General features: G+C 40.4%; 1 protein-coding gene and 1 non-coding gene across 2 annotated transcripts in view; both read right to left on the reverse strand.

Moving 5' to 3' along the window:
• Nucleotides 1-14674, reverse strand: part of Asxl3 (ASXL transcriptional regulator 3) — a 134887-nt gene that overhangs the window by 5261 nt on the left and 114952 nt on the right. Inside the window, exons 10-13 of the mRNA XM_033757482.1 lie at nucleotides 13934-14030; nucleotides 12087-12192; nucleotides 5918-7871; nucleotides 2-3036 (exon numbers count right to left, since the gene is read on the reverse strand). Coding sequence (XP_033613373.1) covers nucleotides 2-3036; nucleotides 5918-7871; nucleotides 12087-12192; nucleotides 13934-14030 — 5192 coding nt within the window. The remainder of the gene's footprint in view (nucleotide 1; nucleotides 3037-5917; nucleotides 7872-12086; nucleotides 12193-13933; nucleotides 14031-14674) is intronic.
• On the reverse strand, nucleotides 10700-10916 carry LOC117283819. The gene has a single exon (XR_004514839.1). It is a non-coding gene; the product is annotated as a small nucleolar RNA U3 (small nucleolar RNA).

Raw genomic sequence — 14674 nt, forward strand, 5'->3', positions numbered from 1 at the left:
AGGGGGCGGTGGGGGCAGCGGAGGATGCACGAGTGCTTTGCTGGACATTGTGTGCATGGCGCCTCCCACCTCATCGCCTTCTTTTATGGGCAAGTTCGGGGACAACATGTTGGCTAGCCTTAGCTGGTGAGGTGCTGATGGAAGACTAACTTCTCCTAGTCCCTTCTGTTCAAGATGCCTATTGAAGGCAAATGCATTACAGCCCACTGGGGTCTTGGAAGGCGTCTGTAGTAGAGCTGCCGTGGGCACGGGGCCCCGGGCAGCCAGAGGCATTTGGTAAAACTGCTGTCTGTGTGAGGTACCAGCATCAGGGTGGAAGCTGCCATTTCTGTCCACATGAAACAGGCTCTGCTGGAAGCTGCAGGCGGGCAGCAGCCGCTTTTGCTGTTTGACCTCAGGGCTGTGCACAATTCTGTTCTGCATGGAGTGCTTGTTCAGCCACTCTTGCTTAAACGTCTGGCTGTGTCCTAGCTGGCTAATGCCGGAGTTGATGACACACGGTACTCCTTTAACATCTGGGTCCACCAACAATTTCCCCGGTTCACACTTAATTTGAGTGTGGTCCCCCACAGTCCTGGCTACTCTCTTCTTGGGGTGGTTTTCTCGCTTTCTCATCTGTGTTGGCACCAGCATCCCTGCCAAGTAGCCCTTGCCATCTGGATTTGGAGAGCTGGACGGCATTTCAGCAACGCTCCTCTCTGGTGCTGTTTTACCCACTGAGGTAGCTTGAAGGGGCAGAGGAAGCCTGTTGATTTCGAGCTTGGCTCCCAACCTGGGCTGCGGCAACACTTTCTCCAGAGGCAGGTTGCCCTGCAGTAACTGTGTCACCAGTGGATTGTTAGCCTCCACGGACGACAGGCGACAGCTTGAGCTTCCTGCACTCGGAACTCTTTTCAGGGTGTCTGGAGCCAAGGAAATAGCCTCTTCCATGGGACTCGAGGTGGAAGCTTTCACGTTCTGTGTTTGTTGCACACTGGAGACCACTTCTGCAGCTGGGGGAGGCAGCTCAGGGCCAGTGAAGTCTTCAGTCTCCATCCTAAAGCCCTTGTCTACTTCATGAGGTTCGGCCTTCACAGGAAGACTGACATTGGCTATGAGATTCCTGGGGTGAAGTTCCGACCCGTGGGAGTAGCTGGTGTGCTCGGTTTTGATGGCCTTTGGGCAACTCTGCTCAGCGTATTCTTTCTGCTTGCTTGAACCCGAGTGAGTAACCAGAGGCTGCCCTGTGCTCCTCATGGCATCATCATTCCAGCAAATCCGGTTTCCTGCGTTATACTGATTGCTACAGGTTGTGTCTGCTTCACTTTTGAAAGTAGCTGGGTTACACGCCTGCTCAGCAAAGCTATGACTAGGAGCAGTCACCTCGTTTAATTTATCCGGAACAAGGGGTAATTCTCGGAGACTGGTGCAGGGGACCTGCAAGGTTTTACAGTCTTGTTTGGCTACAGAGGCAGCAATGAAACCAGAACTGTGATCTATGCTCTCTGTCGCCACTGACTCAGGCCTGCTAATAACAGACACCTGAGGGCACGCCACGGGCTGAATAGATACTTCTGTCCTCACTGACCTGCTCTGGAGGTCCAAGCTGGCTTCTGTACTTTCAATGGAGACAGTCAGAGACAAACTGGAGGTCAGCGTGGTGCTGTGGTCAACAATGACTTTACAGGGAATCGATCTGTTTATGGCTGCTGGTGTAAAGCCCCCTGGTGTCTGCTGAGGTTTTCCAGAATTGTCTGCCCTGTTTCGAGGCCCTGAAGGTTTGTCCAAGCTTTCAGCACTTAATTTGGGAGGACTCTCGTAAGAGTTTATAGTTAGCATATTTCCAGTAAACATTGCGACAGGTGGGCGTGCAACCAGGGAGTCTGTGACCACCACTGAATCACTGCAGCTCAGGGCTGCTCTCACAGTGGTACCCATGGATACGGTGGCCTGCTCTTCACTCCCAGGCATGGCTATCTTCTCAGAAGGAAATCTGTTCATTCCCGATGGGGGAATCAAGATAGAGCTAGTGGAGAGATGGTTTGGCAAAGTACTTCCAAGAGAGGGAGTTGGCACAGAGGTGTAGTGACTGGAGACTAAGTTAGTGGCACTGCTGCTTGGTACTAGCAACGGCTTATCATCCATGGGGCTCGACATGCCGGCGCCCTCTGTAGTGGCCGGAATAGGAGAGCTTTCAATACATTTTGGTATAATGGCTATGCATGGAGTGTCAGTTCCCTGGATGGTTTTTAACATACTTATATTACAAGCAGAAATTGTAGTGTTTGCACTGTCAACAGACATTAGAACAGAGGATTTGTCAACAGAACTCACAAAGGGATGTTCTTTAATTGCTCCCGACATAGCAGTGTTGCAAACAGACACGGGGACAGAATTTTTATTAAAAAGCATGGGCACACTGCTATTTTCAGAAGAGGTAGATGAAATAATTTTCTCAGATAAATGTGACACAGGTATGTTTTCATCAGAACTATGCACAGATAAATCAGTGGCAGTTTCTGGAAGTTGAGTGGGGTTAAGAGACTGCTGTAATACAGTGGTGGACTCGCGGAGGTGCGCAGACTTGTTGCTAGGAGATCTGCAGTTTGGATTGACAATAATGACACCAGTAGAACCTTCCATCTTTGTTTCAGGAGTAGAAGAGACTTCCAAGTTTGGAGGCCCTTCCTTGGAGCTGAGAGGAGGTAATCGCGTCTCTTTAGGGGTCTGGAAGAGGTGGGCTCGTGCTTGATGCTTTGCAAAGAGCTTAGCCTTGGTTTGTTCCTTGATGTGTGCCAGAGTTCTTGCCTTCCCACCTTCTCCTGGGCTCCCCATGGCTCCAGAGACAATGCTGGCTGCAGCCGCTACAGCAGCAGCTGCAGCAGCCTCACGTTGGGCACGGGCTTGTTGGGCACGAGCTTTGATGTCTGCCAGGGTCCTGGCTCCGGTGTTCCTCCCCCCACTGACAGAGGTGCTGCTAGTGGATGCTCGAGACTCTGCTTTGGACACTGGTTGGCTCTTGATGATAAAAGGTGGCCCAATTTTGGAAAGCTGGATCTAAAAGAAGGAGAGGATGGAAAGATTAAAGCTTCTATATGTGACTGCCTAGGAGACACATGGGATGCTATAACACAAAGGGAAGACAAGCTGCCTTCTCTCATCATTTGGGATGAACCTTAGCTTAATTCCTGAATGGGTGTTGAGGACAGAAAATAAAAAAATATAGCAAGAATGTGAAAATAAAGGGTTTTTTTTTCCTATAAAAAAACATGGAACAGTGACTTCACTTGCATGGGAATAAAGCATCTTGAGGCTTTATACATATGGGAACAAAATCTAGGCTTCTTAAAATGTAGTTAGCAAAAAAGACTTAGAGATACTTCATATTTAAATTATCCTTGTTGCTGGAATGAAAAATATTTGCACTATTTGAGTTTATCAGTGTTAATCTGAACCAAAGAAAAAAGCCCTGCCCCAAAAGATGGAAAATTACAATTTTCATCTTGGCTTTCCCTAGTTACCTTATTATCCTAGAAAAACTACTGTGTACCTCAGTTTCTCTAGTAACCTTGGCCCCGAGACTGGGCAGGTTTGATGTACTCCAGCCCCAACTAACGTGCTGCTTTATATGTATGAGCACATTATATGAGTTTGTAAACTCAGTTGTAAAATGAAATGAGTTATTTCTGGTCTATTTCCTTCACAGAGCTGTTATAAAGATGGAATGAGGCTGTATTTGTGAGAGTGCTCTATTTTCCAAAGGGATTACATTATCATTATATTTTCATAAAAGCAAGGGCAATTCTGATTTTCTGCCTTTCAAAGAACGTGTGGGCTGGGCAGTTTCTTCTGATACTGGTAACTCACCATCCGCTAAATTTCCCACATGTCCAGTCTACACTATTCACCACATCATGCTAATGAAGAGACTCACAGAGTCACCCCCAAATGTATAAGGCTTAAGTCCCAACACCCAGCGTCCCACAGGAGTGCTGTGGTGCGCTATCTCGTTCAGTGACGGCGAACCTCTTAGGGATGAGTGCCCAAACTGCAACCCCAAATCCACTTACTTATCTCAAAGTACCGACACTACAATTAAACCTGAACACTGTGGTTTTAGTTTAGAAACACAGCTCATACATTAACATCTTTTCCTCTTAAAAGGAAAGCAAATACCACATGTGCCATAGTTTCACTCCCACTGCCTCAGTCACCACAAGCAGACTTAGAGTTGTAGGTTTGTGGAGCTAAAAGGATCTTAATTAAAATCTTCATGCTATAGTTGAAAAAATCGAGCCTGTGGAAGTCAAGCAGTTCGCCAGGGAGTCACATAACAAGTCGGTGACAGAGCGACTGCGGGTTCCAAAGTCAGGCCTATGGACAGGCGCGCAGCTTCCCTTTACTCCCATGTGGAATAAACCGTTCCTAGCAAATAGCTCTCTTCCCAACACATGTACATTCACACAACAATGCAGACTGCAGGATCATTTTAATTTAGAATTATGTTTTGGAAATCTGATAGACGAGATTATCTTTCTGAGCTGTATCATTTTTCATTTTCAAACTACTTATAAAGCCTGCCCTCTAATCTGTGACCAAGAAGAGATGAATTTGGTAAGGATATTCAATTTTTCCTTTTAAATATTCCCCTTGTGTAAAACACTAAAAATATTAATCCCAAATCTCTTTAAAAGTTCAAAGGTCAACCATCAAATATGTGTTTAGCATCTATGTTATCTATCTATCCAATTTTATCTATCATTAAAGTGCATCTTGCTTTTAAAATCAGTTTTTAACCCAACATCTAAGATGGTATGTTTAAAATATTTCACTTAAAAAGATACATCTTTTTTTTTTCTTCTCATGGTTCAGAAATTAAGACATAGATGGGTTTTTAATTGAAATTGATGTTGATATTTTACATATCTAGAATCTTACTTAATAGGCACTGCTCTATTAAATGGAATAACTACAGCCCTAACTCTTAATAGCCACCTTTGCAGAGTTCATATGTCATCTATAAAATACACGTATGTATGTGAAAGCAAAGTAAGGATACTTTTAGAAGCCTGAGATATTTATAATTCTAGACCAATTCCATCATGGGGGAATATTCTACCTTGTACAATAATAATTTCTATTATGCTTAGATAAAAGTATCAAAAAGAAAAATGACAGAGGTTAAAAAATTAAAGAAAGGGATTCTTTTGAATTAACCTTAATTTTTAGTTTACTTAGGCAGATCCAATTTATATAACAGGTTTGTTTTCAGAGTTAAAATATACCCAGGATCATAGGAAGCATATAAATAGGATGTTTTTCATTATTGTGTGATGTTAGACATCTCTTTAATAATCTTGGACACAAAAATATAGCATCTGTACACCTGTATATCTACAACATCCTCTCTCAGAGCTCCTAATTTTATTAGTTTATTCAGAAAATATTTGATGTGGCTCTATGATCAGCCATGTCCCAGTGTTCTTTCTGTTAAGTAACTGTGGTGCAGAATGTTTCTAGAAAAATGAAGGAATATGTACCCTTGCCTCTGTAGTGCTGACTTCTGAGTTTTAAGTATTTTTCCTAGGCATTCTACATTTTCCATAGGTCACTGAATTATCTTTCACACTTTTCCAAGTTATACAGATCTCTTTTGCAACTTGGAAATTCTAAAATCCTAGTGCCTTAGTGGTCTCTGTGCTCTTTCAAGCCCTCTTGTTTTTACTTAAATATCGATGTCTAAATATAGGCACATATCTGAACTTCTTACGAATGTAATGTGTAGTTTACAATCCTTTTGTATTAAACCAGATGAATTCAAATTAGAATATAAATTGCTATATAAAATTTAGAAAGAGAAAATTCCAATTTATTCTTGCAAGTTTGGTTTCCGAATGGGGGAAGCCCATCTGTGGATCTACCTTTTAAAATACCATACCTTGAGAGGGGGCACCCTAGGTTCTTCTCTTGGAGGCTGTTCTTTCTCAGGTGGGCTACTAGATGATATATTCCGGGTTGACTGATCATCCTCTATCCTAGCTCTCTTTTCCTTACAGATTCCAAAGCTATGCTGCTCTGCAGTTTTCCTCTTTGATATCTCTGATTCTCTACTTTCATTTCTTATGCAATCAGGTGACTTGGAGGGTTCTGATGACTTGGAAGTATGTGAGGTCTCCAAGCGATTCTGTGAGTTCCCTTGCTTATGTGTTTTATTTCTCAAACCTTCTGAAAACGAAGCCTTTTCGGTTGATGAGACATACTGTTTGTCCTGCAATTTAGCTGATGGAAGCTCATTTCCCTTACTCTCTGCATCTTCAGAAAAGACAGACAATTCCAATGGTGAAGATACCCCTTTCTTTTCTGTTCTTTGCAGGACACTGTGATTTTTAACTTTCATCATTTCTGTAGAAGGAAGTTCTGCAATGGATGGAGGATAGGGCTTTTCAATCTCAATATGTGATTTACAAGGCTGCTGACTCAGGGTCTTACTGTGCAGTTCTTCAGATGGAAACGCTTCAGGAGCAATGGCAGAAGAACTCATTTTGATGGGTTCAGGAGTATTGGAGAGAGGCTTCTGCTGGGAGATGAGGTTCTCTCCCAGGGATTTGGCAGGGGCAGAAGGTTCATCTTTCTGTGGAGAGAGTGACTCTTCAGACACAGAAGGTGACTTTCTTTGTTGATGTAACATTCTATCATTCATGGAAGAATTAGAAATTGGAGATGTTTCTGAAGGAAGTGGCAAACTGGATACAAAAGTAGTCTCAGAGGTGAGAAGTACGGAAGACATTGAAGAAGTATCTGATGTCAAAGGTAAATCAGACATCGGTGATGTGTCTGAAGTTAAAGGTAAGTTGGATACTGGTGATGCTTCAGAGGTTAGTGGTAAGTTAGACATAAGAGATGCTTCTGATATTTCAGGCGATGTGGATATTGGAGATATTTCTGACATCAAAGATGCATGAAGGTTTTCATCAGTGGCATTTCTCTGATTATATTTGTCTGTGTTTTCAGTGCTGGAGACCTCAGAACAAAACGTTGTCTCCAGGGAGGCTGGAGTACATGATTCTTCAGATGGAGATTGGGTCTCTCCTCCTGGAGATGGGAGGCTAGCACAGCCTCCCTCTGGGCTCTCGGAAGAGTAGGAGGTTTCAGAGATGCAAGCATTTTCAGAAAGCTGTTCATCAGGATCACTCTGGAGCTCCATGTCTATGGCAATTCCTTCATTTGGAAATTGGTCTTCTAGAGAAGATGATCCTGTTTTTAATTTTGGACTATTGGTCTCTACTGAAGTTTCTGGTTCCTTATGTTCTGCGTCACTGATATGAGTCACAGATGAAGCAGAAGGATCAAGAGAGTCACAGGCTTCTATATGATCGATAACAACTGACATGTCTTCCTGGGGTGATTCCGATTTCTCTTCTATCTTAACTTCAATATGAGGCAAAGTTTCTAAAACGTCATTCATCATAACACAGGATTCCAAGTTATCCTCTGGAGGTGCTAATTGGGGCTCTTCATGAGAGGTGGTTGGACTTTCAGATTCCTCAGAAAATTCAGGTATACTCTTGTGATGTTCATTTTGACATTCACAAATACTAGTCTCTACCTCTTCTGCAATTTCCTCCTGAATCACAGATTCCTCAGGGATCAAGACATCCTCTGATTCTGCCATTGCATCTTTAGTGGGAACTTCTATCATCGGACAAAGTGTAGCACAGAAATTGGGCTCTGGAGAAGTGGTATTTTTCATGCTTTTGGGCTGTTGTTCTTCCACAGGGGCCTGTGCAGAAGAACCTGGAGGGCCAGAGGTCCCGCATGAGGAACTACCTTCGGCTCCATCATTGTTTGGTCCAGAAGTGAGCTTCATGGATTCCTCTCTTGACAAGCCCAGCCTAAACAGAAATTAGAGACATTAAATTATTGCTCAACTACAAAGCCTTAAAGCCACAACTTGGATCACTTACAAATATAATGTTCGATAGAAGATAATGAATCACACTAATCTTATCACTATGTAACATGGTGACTTTATGTAAAACATTTTATGATGATGTAATTTCTCCACTATTTTTGGTTAAGGAAGGTATAGATTTTTATTTTCTAGACAAGGAGACATAAACCCTAATCTACCAAGTATTAGTAGAGAATAAGAAAATTTCAAATAAAAGATCAGAAAATATGGGCAGTAAAACAAAAGAACTATTTAAATGAAAGATCGAAAAAAAATTTTTAAGTCAGAAAGTAGAAAGATACCCTCAAGACAGAAACTGATAGAGACTTCAGGGGCTGTAAAGAGTCAAATAATTAAGATTAATGGTAAATTAATGAAATACATCAAATTCTAAAACTGATGCCAGGCATGGTGGTACACGCCTGTAATCCCAGAACTCAGGAGACTGAGGCAGGAGGTCACTGCAAGTTCGAGGCCAGCTTGCGCTACATAGTGGCTTCAAGCCTGCCTAGCCTGAACTGCGTCGCAAGACCCTATCTCAAACAACAAACAAACAAATAACAAACTGTAAAACTGAAGTGTCTTCTAAACTTTGACTCTCTTAATCTCTGAAATTAATCCAAGAAATATTATTCAGTAACCTTTATTGCAGCAACTAGCATATAATGTAATAGGGAAATTCTACTAAAGAATAAAACAATTGGGTTTATCAAAGTTATTCTATCAGCTTACATTTCTGTGAAGAAATAATCTCTAATATATTTGTGTAGATTGCTTACTGTAAAGATGTTACACAAAATAGTGAAGAAAATCAAGAAATGGTCCAGTCAGGGGTTAAAGAACAATCCAGTTCAGGTCTGTAGCAAAGCTACTCAGAATTACAAGCCAGGATATTGAAATTACAATTAATTAATTAATTACTGTAAGTCACCTTTTTTTGTCATATTCAGATATGACATCAGCATCAAACAGTAGAGAAATATGCTATTCTCAGTGAAAATAAATAGGGTACAGGCAATGTCAAAATAAGAACAAGAGAGAACATTAATAGAAACACTTTTAAGTGAAGAAATACACCTCTAAAAGTAAACAGGAAAATATCTCAATTAAATCCACTTCAAACTTTCACTTAAATAAAATTCTCAAAATGAAAGGGAAGTAAAAGGGAAAGTTCTTTGGGGGTATTTAATCACTGTCTTCTTTACTACAACCAAGAAGGCTCTGGAAATATAATGGAGATTACTGTCTTCGTGATTAGTTGTGATTAGTTTTTTTTTTCCAATGGAATCAAGCTAAGCTACACTTTAGAATTACACTATATTGAAAGGGGTAGAACAACTTTATTATAGAAAATTTAAATCAGAATAACCAGCTAGAGATAGTCCTCTGGCGCTGGGTCAAGTAGACATACCATTGATATTAGTCAAGTACGTAACTTGCAGAAATCCAGATATTGGCAGGCAAATTTCTAATAGCTAGCTACTAACAATATTATTAAATAAACATAGATAAGGATATGTATGTATAAAATTAGACTGCATTAAATATACTTACACATATTTAAGATGGCACGGACATAGAAGGAAGATGTTCACAACACACCATTTTCTATCTAAAAGAAAACCTGATCCCAGAGATCTAGGCCACAGATTTACAGACCAACACTTTAACTCTTAGAACATGGATGAGAGTGATCTCTAAGTAACCAAAACAAATGCAGAGTAGTGCTATATTATAAGCACATTAACCTAATAAAAATTATAATAAATAAACCAAGTCAGATCTTAAAAAGGGACATTTGGATGGCAACATTCTTGGAAAATATTAAAAAAATGAAAAGGTCGAGACAAAACTGTCTGGTCCTGGGGAAAACTTGTCACCCTGGGGAATGAAGGCCATCTACCAGTAACAAAATAAGGAGAGGAATCAATGAGATGACCACAGTGCACCAATTATCCAGTATATAATCAAAGACAGAAAAGAATATGAGACAAGTCTGTTGATAGAATGGCAAAAAACAAAACAAAAATTATTAATAAGCCACAGAAAGAAAAGGGTCCTGAATAAAAACATTCTGTTCCTGAGCTTGGTGGCAGTGATGGGATCACATTTATTCACAGTATTGTAGTGGTCACCTTCTGGACAGTGGCCTTTAACCTACTATTCATGAGAGTCTGAAGTTTCCCAACATCACTGAAAAAAAAGTAAGCATTTGTGCCTTTTTCTTAAGATTATGACTTTGAATGATCAACTTAATCTCAATGTGCAACCCAGGGAAAATTACTTAGCTTCTATATTCCAGTTTCCTAATCTTTTTCTTTCTTTTCCTATATAAAAATAATGAGACCCACCTTACAAGATCATTGAGAGGAAAGAGTGAACAAACATGGCACAACTCTTAGAAACATATCACAGGCAGAGTTTGCTCAGTGCTTTTGGTGGAAAGAAGGGAAGCTCTGGATAATGCAGGCTTGCTGTGAGCAGAGCCTTGAAGCCGACAGACAACTGCATGGCCGGCACTGAGAATGGTATCTGGTACAGAGGAGAGGTCAGATAAGTATCACTGTGAAATGGGTTGAACACTCAACAGAAACTAAGGACCAGTGCTCTGAAGTAACTCAAGTTTCTTTCTGCTGTTACTAAAAAAGAATGTTCCCGACATTCCCTTTCAGAGAGAAGAGGAGGGAGGTTTCTTGAGTGGTCTTCAGTCTGATTCTCTAGGTTTTTTGTTTGTTTGTTTGTTTGCTTTTGTTTTTATTTTTTACAGAAACCACTCAGACTGTGTTCCTTCCCCTTCACTCCCTCCAGAAAGAGAAGCAAGAATGACCATCAATGGCAAGTGGCCGTTGCAGCAAAGCAACACCAAGAGCCGGCTTCATGCTCAGGAAAGAGTCTCTTAAGGTTTTTAGCCCCGCTGGGCTTCAGCATGACCTAGAAAGCTTCTAAGAGTGTGAATTCATGAATGTCATGCCTGAAGAGTATTCTCTCAACTTGCACCTATTTTACAGTGTCCAATGATGGTTTTGATGTAGTCAGGCTTAAGTGATATGGCTCACATAAGTAGCTTACCACATTATTAATTGTTGAGAAAATGCATTAATTATTTCTACTTAGTTTTGCCTAAGTAAGCATACATACACATCCGGGAATTCTAGTGCAGCAAAAAAACAGGACTCACAACTTAAGAGCACCACTACTGATCACAGAGTGAGCCAAGGCCGGCCTCCACAGAGGAAGCGCTTTCTCCAACATCTGACTCCTTCTCCCAGAGAACTGTCTTGTCAGACTCCTTTTGGTGCCACTTCACCCCTTGCCAGGGGAAATTTTGTGAGAAGAGATTAAATAGCACAGGTTTTGTTACCTTAGTGTCTTTTATATAAAGTGACAGCTTTGAAGTCCTAGTTGTGGGTGTGAGAGTCAAAGCACAAATTCTTCTATTAAGGCGAACCTAGAATTATTGTCAGTCAATTCCCAAATGTCTCACCTCTCTCCCCAGTGATCAGATTGACTTTGATACATTAATCCTGCTCAAGCAAAATACATCTGTGCTAAACATGAAGCAGAGATAAAAACTCCTTTCAAGTTAGTTTAGTTACTATCATGCTGACAATGTGGATGGTATTCCTTTAGAAGCCATGTATATACAAAAAATAAATTAAAAACAAGCTACAAGTGACAAAGAAGATGGAAAATGTGAAGGATAATACTTCAGGCTCTCCCAAAACAAGAACTAAATAAATATTATAATGGACATGCACAGTCAATATTTTCAGAAAAAAATCAAGAATTAAATGTATACCTAAAATTTCTTATGTTTAAAGAATTCAATAATGAAAATACTCAGTTAAAAACTAGGAGAATTGTACTGAAATTCTCTTATTAAAGCCCAAATTGACTTCTATAGGATTTCATGTGCTATTTTCAGTCCAAAATGAATTTTCATGAACAGTTATAAATCCTTGAAAATGCATTTTTAAAAATTTAAGCGCTGATATGCCACTATAATTTTACTTGCAATTTCTTACACTGAGGGACTATTGGCTTTTATCACGGGTTTATTAAGTTTTACAGCATAAGAGTGTGCTATGTGAAGCAGAGAATCGCATTTTCATTTCCTTCTAAGAGAAATGAGAAAAAAAAATGCTCTAGTACTTACTTTTCCCCATAAAACCTTTCAAAGAATTTTTCTTTCCAAGGTTCTGTTTTCTTTTCCTTTTCAATTTCTTGTCTTATTCGTAATTGCATTTCAGGGGTAAACTCTCCTACAAAGAAAATGGTAATACACTGAGTAAAAGTGGCCATATCATTTTTCCCAATTAATAAGGAAAACATGAAATCAATTCACTTTTTGTATACTTTTGTGGATGTTGAAAAATAAAAGGTTGAGTAATGAGAACACTTCTACAGCTTCTCTCTTTATAAAAATCACGCAGTAGTCATTTTGTCTTGGGGGAACTCTAACACATCTAGCAGATGTGTTGTGTGCCAGGGGCTGCCAATGACAGCGTGCAGCTACTCACTACCCTCAGGGAAATCAGCCTGATGGGGGTAAAGGTGTAGCACTGACTTATGAAATAATGTCAAAAGCACCAAGTAGGCCATAATAATAATAGATGAGGTAAAAGTAGAGATGGAGAAGCACTTAATTCTGTCTAAGTCAATTAAGGAGAATTACAGGTATGAATCGAGTCAACCTTTGAAGGATGATCGGGCTTTCATAGAGTGATTAAATAACAAGGTATGAAGATCAGAATATTTTTATTTACATTCTTGCAAGAGGCCAATTATGGGCAGGATGTAGGAAGAAGTAAAACAGGAAAAAAAAACTGAGGCCAGTTATGCAATGCATGTTTGAACTAAAGAGATCTCTGTATTTCCCTCTGGGAGACAGAAGGAGGCCCTGGTGCATGCAGTGAGGGACACACATGGCCAAACAAACACATTAGAAAGATAAAGCAGATAATAGGGTGAAGGAATAGCAGGGCTCCAGCTAGGAGCTCCTGAGCAGCATTCCTGAGAGATACAAACTACAATGGGCTAGCAGCAGGGGGATGCTGAAGAGAAATCAGGTGCAATTAACAGTTCAGGACAAGATAAAGGAAGAGGGTCAATGACACCACTTAGGCTTTAAACCATGGGACAGTGGTGATGTTTCAGAGGAGGCAGAAGGAAGAGCAGATATAAAAAATAGTGAATGTTATGTTTAGTGTTTGGAAATAGGAGCCAGGGATCAGGAGAAGGGAGTGAGAGTCAGGCTCGGAAGTTCTTGGCGTATGGGTCACACTTTAAAATCGAGATGAATGTACGTGGTTAGAAAAGAAAATAGTACAGATACTTCTTATCAAACACAGTGACATGAGCTGCTGAGGGAAGATGAGGAAGGGCTGTCAGAAATGCAGCCCCGGGAAAGAACTCAAAATGCACTATGAATTCCTAAGGTAGACGGTTTCATACTAAATAGGATAAAATACAAATGAGATAGCGAAGAAGGGATGGGTCAGGTAACGAACAAGAAGAGCAAACTGCAGCTGGCCAGAGAAAGACACTTGTCATCTCTGGCAGTATTTCATGAGTGTATGGCAGAGCCAGCAGCTCAGCGTAAGAAGAAAAACTGGGGTCATAAATTTCTTCAGCCTTTCAAGAAACTTAGTGACCAATGGAAGGAAAGGATGATGTGGTGGCTTTGGAGGGACAAAAGGTATTACAAGAAATTTCCTTAGACTCCAGGACACTTGGAATAGATAATGGGCCATCTATGCAATTGAAATTATCATTTCAAAGAAAACAATGCTGTGTCTGAATTTTTATTATGTCCTAGATAATACCATGCTTTTATTCAAAAATGCTAAGTGTATCAAAAGAATCAGTGAAGTCATTTGGAACTAGATGTGAGTTGTTACTGCATTATATTTCAGGGGGACAAAAACTTGGAAATCAGAGAAAGGTGTAAAGATCAGCAGAGTATGCGTGCTCCCATACACAAAACAGAAAACTGAAATTTACCTTCTGACAGTCGCTGTTTCCACCCTTGTGCTGCATATGCAAAGAATTCATTATTTAGAGCTGAAGTACTGAGGCGTAAAATTCCATCACTTCCCATCTAGAAAATAAGCAAAAACATAAAAATAAAAATACAAACAAGATTCCATCAGGAATAATTCAAAGCAAAAGTATGTAGAAAAGAAGCAAAGTTGAATAGTGTCGGTCTGTGTGTGTGTCGGGGGGTGTTTAGGGGTTAACATAAAAACTGTGTGCATTTTGCTTCCTTGCATCGAGCAAAGAAATGATTAGAATATTGTCTCTGACAGGCTTCTTATGTCACTGAGTGAGATAAAAACTTAGGGGGGTGGGAATTAAGAACTGCCAAAAATAAAAGGGGGAGATATCTAAGTGAACAGGAGTGGTTAGCGAGACTCACTGCAAGAGGAGGAATTAGTATAGGGCCAAGAGACTGACAGAATGAAACAGAAGGGTAGAGACTAAGACATGCAATATACTGCCAGCTCTTTTGCAGAGGCAAAACATCATAAGAAATTAGTACTGGACTCTTAGGCAGACACATGGATGCCTAGTTGGATACTTAAAAGCCTGTCCAACTGTGGCACAAACTACTTTTCAAAGATTTTCTCTTACTCTAGATACTAATACCTGAGAACACATTTTTTTCTCCCCACATATTTTCTTATTTCCTTTACACTTTACCTTCTCCTACTGAGAAACTCAGAACCCCTTCTGAGATTTAAT

The sequence above is a fragment of the Fukomys damarensis genome, unplaced genomic scaffold (genome assembly GCF_012274545.1).
Source record: "Fukomys damarensis isolate Sample0158 unplaced genomic scaffold, DMR_v1.0_HiC HiC_scaffold_30, whole genome shotgun sequence".
Classification (NCBI taxonomy): domain Eukaryota; kingdom Metazoa; phylum Chordata; class Mammalia; order Rodentia; family Bathyergidae; genus Fukomys; species Fukomys damarensis.